The 6,000-nt window shown below is 41.4% G+C and overlaps 1 protein-coding gene across 1 annotated transcript in view; it reads right to left on the bottom strand.

Annotated features, from left to right (window-relative positions):
• Nucleotides 1–3,797: 3,797 nt before the first annotated feature.
• The window catches only part of RGS7 (regulator of G protein signaling 7), a gene marked incomplete at both ends in the record, with an annotated part of 229,393 nt that continues 227,190 nt past the window's right edge, over nucleotides 3,798–6,000 (bottom strand). The window contains one exon of the mRNA XM_079550167.1: nucleotides 3,798–3,959. Within this exon, the coding sequence (XP_079406293.1) occupies nucleotides 3,798–3,959 (162 nt within the window). The remainder of the gene's footprint in view (nucleotides 3,960–6,000) is intronic.

Raw genomic sequence — 6,000 nt, 5'->3', positions numbered from 1 at the left:
GACTTAATGTTTCCATTACAGTATCAGATCCATGTCATCATTAAAATATAGTCCTGCCAGGTTTACTGTTTTAGGGAATTAGAAATGAATCACAGAATCATAGAATGTCCTGGGTTGAAAGGGACATCAATGATCATGGATCTCCAACCCCCCTGCCATTGGCTGGGCCACCAACCTCCCCATTTAATGCTAGACCAGGCTGCCCAGGGCCCCATCCAACCTACCCTTGAACACCTCCAGGGACGGGGCATTCACAACCTCTCTGGGCAGCCTGTTCCAGCATCTCACCATTCTCATAGTAAAGAACTTCCCCCTGGCATCTAACCAAAATCTTCCTTCCCTCAACTTAAAACCATTTCCCCTTGTCCTGCAGTTATCTACCACATCAAACCTACCTACCCTTCTGTTTGTAGAATCCCTTAGGATTTGTATGATCCCTTAGGATTTCAGTTAGGTACTGAAAAGCTGCAATGAGGTCACCCTGCAGCCTTCTTTTCTCCAGGCTGAACAAGCCCAGCTCCCTCAGCCTGTCTTCATAGGGGAGGTGCTCCAGTCCCCTGATCATGGCTCTCCTCTGGACCCTCTCCAACAGCTCTCTGTCTTTCTTGTACTGGGGACTCCAGACCTGGACACAGTACTCCAGATGGATCCTCATAAGAGCAGAGTAAAGGGGGACAATCAGCTCCCTGCCCCTGCTGGCCAACCCCTCTTCTGATGGAGCCCAGGATACCATTTGCTTTCTGAGCTGCAAGAGCACACTGCTGGCTCATGTTAAGCTTTTCATCCATCAAGACCCCCAGGTCCTTGGCAAGGCTGCTTTCAAGAATGCTCCTTCCAGTCTGTATGGATGCCTGGGATTCCTCTGGCCCAAGTGCAAAACCTTGCAGTTTGCTGTGTTGAACCTCAATAGGTTCACCCGGGCCCAAATGAAGTTAGAGGAGTGAACTCTTTTTTTGTTTTGTTTCATTTTAACACCAAGAAACTTCAATTTTTATAAACTTTAGGACATTAACATCCAGGATGTTGAAAAGCAGAAAAAATTAACTATTACATAAAACTCTGTTTTTCCATCTGTTTATTTTTGCGTGAAAATCGATTTTACTTCTCAGTGAAATTTTTATGCAAGATTTATGCAAGAAGGGCCAAGATTTCAACCCCTGCTGGCTGCTGTTAGCACAAATTTGACTGCTGTTACTATGATATTATATCTAAAAGGAACCGGTGCTTAGAGAAAATAATAGTTTACTGGCCTCCTTCTTACTAAGTTTTTGAGATTTAAGTATCAAGTATGTGTTCTTGTATTGAATTCACCATGCCAGCACAAATAATCTCTTGACACATGACTGCAACCGCAAAACTCAATGCCAGCATCGTTCTATCAAATTTGAGTGCATTGACCACTTCCTTTCATTGTTTGAAAATCCTGAGTAGGAATGTAAAGAAGATATCTGTAGCACATGGCAGCACAGGAACGGATTGTCTGTCACACCAAACTGTTGGTAGACATGTTTTCTATCAGCTGCCTTAGCCTTTTGCTATTCTAATAAACAGTCCTACAGAATAAAATCTTTGGTCTGCAGCTAGTTCTGGCATTTCCTTGTCTAATATTAACAACAACAGTAAAGCAGCATTTATTGTCACTGGAGGTTCTTTTCTGTAATAAACAAACCAGAGATGTGCAGTAACTTCTTGCTCTGAGGAGGTGCTCCTTTGCACCTTTGCCAGTCCATTTCCTCCATCACCTACCTCTTTCCAAAAAGCAGGCCTCCTGGAGACTTCTGGCAGCAAGAAGCACTTGCATCTTTGCATCATTTTATAATGAAACAGCTAGGATAGAAGTGTTTTGTATGCACTTGTGTGAAAAGAATTAAGCAAGCTAATTGAGTAGGTTTGTGCTTATGGAGTGTCAGAGCTCTTGCTGAAGGTGCAGTTGCTGTCAGTGGCAGAGAATGGACTCTAATTCTCCAAACTGCAACAGTAGCTCCAGCGCTGATGTGCAACCACCATTTCAGGTCTTAGACTGAAAGTGTGCTGCCAAAGACTCCTTAGATTCAAACTCTGGGACCTAACCTTATAATGCTACTGATACACTCAGAACATATTTTAGTCTCTTCCTTCTTCTCAATTCCCTCCCATCCATTGTTAGTGAGCCCAAATATAAACAGTTAATGTAGACATTTAGCGTAATGTAAAATGTAAAGTGAATTGGTAATAATAAAAAAAATCTGAAATGCAGATATGTGGGGATATTACATCTGAAAACTTCTTTGGTGCATTGGAGTGGCAACTGGTACATTACTAGACGGAGAAGAAATAATATTTTCAACTTATCTTACCAGACTGGAATCATTTGTGCTCACAGCAAGACTGTAAATGTAGGCCTGGAGCTGGAGGTCATGTTCAAGTCTATTGGGACCATCCAGGAAACAAAAATCACTGTTATTCTGACAATGTAGATGCAAACTCATACTATTTGCTTTGTAAAATTCATGTTTCCTTTCTTGATGCTTTAGGGAAGAGAGAAAACACATGCAGAGAGCAAGCTGTTTGAGGTTATATGGTAACTGTGGGCCAAATAAACATTTACCTTTTTCAGGTTGGGCATACTTTCAATAGTGAAATCAGAAACAGCTGATCTGACCTTTTAAAACCAATAGTATTATTTGCCCAGATTTCAAGATGCATGTGAGTTGCCCGTACATATCCTCACAGTTTTCTTGCCCTTTATTTTGTGAAGTCTGCAAGAAAAGATTTCAAAGACAACACTCCAATGGTTGTTTTGGAAAAGAAAGACATCAGTAGTTCACTTGCTCACCACAGTCCTCCCACTTGGAATTCTTTTCCTGTTCACAGACCAGTCAGACCTTCAGAGAGCAGTGCTCCCCACCTCGTGTAACAGTTTCACAGCAGTCAGGTATGAGGGCACCCCATGGGCAGAAGTGAGAAACTTTACACATCAAACTGTGCCTGTGGAAAATGGATCTGTAGCTTTTGTTCTTTAGCTCATGTCAGCTCCCAGTATTCCCAAACCACCCTCTGCTGTAGCTGTTAACATCAAGACAATCTCCCCAGGCTTTCTTGGGGACAAAGACTATTTATTAAAAAGTAGATTTTGCTGGATCATTTTCCACGGTTCAGTTTACCTTTTACCAATATCATATTTAAATGGTTTATATATTAGTTAAGGACAGTTGAGTCATTACTTCATCAGATTTTGGTTTCATCTGACCTGATAGTTTCCATTCCAAGACCCGTATCTTTAGTATAATTCTGTCAAAATACCATCTTCTGAACATCAAAGCTTCAAAAGTTTTAAACTGCTATTGTCACTGACCTATATCCAATAGAAGGAACATATTTTTACTGCAGAGGAAAATGAATTTTTCATGCTTCTCATATATTATCTTTATTAAACATTCTGACAGATATGCATCCATTTATTGTATGAATAACCTATGGCTTAGTCTGCAAATGCTGACTGAAAGTTCACAAGAGCAGGCTTTTCTGTGAACTTTCTGTATCCATATGATCAGTCAGTGCAATGCTTGAGAATAATGCCTGCTTAGCAGTATTTTGCACTGCACCCCCCTGGCTATACCAGGGAAGCTGGCTGTTCTACATCTGAGTATTTCATAATCTCCAAGCAGCTTGATTGGATCTTCATCTTCTTCTGAAATAGTGCAGGTGGTTCTGAGGAGAACACATAATGACAGTTACCTCCTACATAAATCCTTAGTGGCTAACATACAAAGCTCCACTACTGCTCAGTGCTAATAGAGGTTTCAGTTAAGCAGAGCCTATGGAAGCATTTTGTAGTCACTAGAAAAAAAGTGTTCTTTGTGCGTGCTGTAGTTCAGAGCTGTAAGGTCTTTATGAATGGTTACTCTCAAAGCGCTACAGAAGTTCCCGTGTTCAAGGTGGTTCCTGGCTCCTCGGAAAAATGAATGTGGGGTTCCAGCCTGGGAGGAGAGAAATAAGTGAAAAAGGAGCATCCTTGGCCTAGGCAGGAGAGGTCTGCCTAGTGCAGCTCTGCAGCGGTCACCAGTGAGCGCAGCGCTAGGTCAGAGGAAGGAACAAAGGTGAGCACTGACCCCAGTAAACATAATGAGCACCACTGAATGCAAAGTTTCAATCTGAATAACAGCTCCTCCAGCCTTATTTGTCAGAGGAAAGATTTTCGGACTACTATGTGGTCACATAATCACATAACTTAGGACACAGAACATCCTTGAATGAGATCCAATTTAAACTTGAGTACATCTTTTAGATTAAAAAAGCAACAACAACATCTATTCTCGGTTTAAAAATTATGAATGAAAGAAAAGCCACAATATCTTATTGCTGTCCATGCCAGTAGATGCATATATCACTGGTGTAGCTGCTTCCTCCTGTAAAATTGTCCCACTCTTGCCACCAGATCTTTTTTATATCTTTGCTTGCTAGATGGGAAGAGCATTAATCCTGAAGTAAACACTTACCGTCCATGGTTGGTCACTCTTTAACCTTTAAGCTCAGAGGACTGGGTACTCAAAGCTGCTAGAAGGTCCTTTCCAGTCGTTTAGCTGCTCTAAGACTGTTGTCTTTCAGAAGGACTTTAGGAGTGCCTGAAGCAAATGGGATGCTTCAGAGCTCAACATATGTGTCAAAGAAAAAAGACTTCCCTGACAAAAATTCATATCCCCAGGAATCATAGCAGTTTTGGACTAGCTTTTCTCCTTTGTGTTCAACTGATGATCTGGACACAAGTCTATACATTCTGTTTCAAGTTCCCATGGAGAGTGCTCCTGCCAGCCTATACTCAGCGTTCTTCTATGTCCAAGCTCATCTTTGTCAGCAGATGACTATTGCTCATTCAGCTGCCATCAAATGACCACGCTTCACATTTTCTCTGCTTGAGATCCTTTTATCTTCATTATGTACGATAACCCTAATCTTTGTAATATTTGCCAATGTTTTAAGTGATGGTTTTATTCTCTTGCCACTCCTTAGTAATTAGTAATAGTAAAGTAGCACCATATTTTTGCAGAGTACTACCAGACATAAGCTGTTCCCTGCTGAAATGCTCCACTGCAGAAACATTAGTTTGTAACACTATTATTGTGTCTGGCTTCATATTCCTGAAGTCACAAGTTATTATTCACTTAATGTCTAAGACACTAAACAGAGTTAACTGCACTGCATTTTCACATCAGAGATATCTCTCCATAGTGATGCAAGGAAGTTTGGCAAACAAAAATCATTTTCTCTGTCTGTTGTGCTTTTCAGCTGAGAGTGACAAAGCCATTTATTAATTAATCAGCTTCATTTACTAATTGAAATAATATATCCTCTGTGTACTATCTGAAATAATGATTATACATAGATAAAGCCGCAACAAAGATAAATAAAAAGTTTCATGAGAATTAAATGATAGAACTCAAAGAGGATCCTGAGAGAACAGTGGAAACAAGTCTCTGTTGCCTTGTTTTACTCACAAAGGTAGATTTTTTTTCTGTCTGACAATGGTTCACACTCAGTCTTTCCAGGCTAACCAACAGTATCTTGAGCTGCATCAAAAGAGGAATGGCCAGCAGGGACAGGAAGGTGATTGTCCCCCTCTACTCTGCCCTCGTGAGGCTCCATCTGGAGTACTGTATCCAAGCCTGGAGCCCCAGCACAGGAGGGATGCAGGGCTGTTGGAGTGGGTCCAGAGGGGGGCAACCAAGATGATCAGAGGGGTGGAGCACCTTTCCTGTGAAGAAAGGTTAAGGTAGTTGGGCTTGTTTAGCTTGGAGAAAAAGAAGTTTCCAGGGAGAGAACATTGTGTACATCCAGTACTTGAAGAGAGCTCAAAAGGAGGAGGGGGATCAACTTTCTACATGATTTGATAGTGACAGGACAAGGGGGAATGGCTTTAAACTAAAAGAGGGGAGAATTAGGTTAGATGTTAAGAGGAAATTTTTTCCTCAGAGGATGGTGAGAACCTGGCATTGCTGCGCAGAGAAGCTGTGGGTGCCCCAT

Source organism: Tetrao urogallus (genome assembly GCF_951394365.1).
Source record: "Tetrao urogallus genome assembly, chromosome: 2".
Taxonomy (NCBI): domain Eukaryota; kingdom Metazoa; phylum Chordata; class Aves; order Galliformes; family Phasianidae; genus Tetrao; species Tetrao urogallus.
This window is presented reverse-complemented; position numbering and strand designations above follow the sequence as displayed.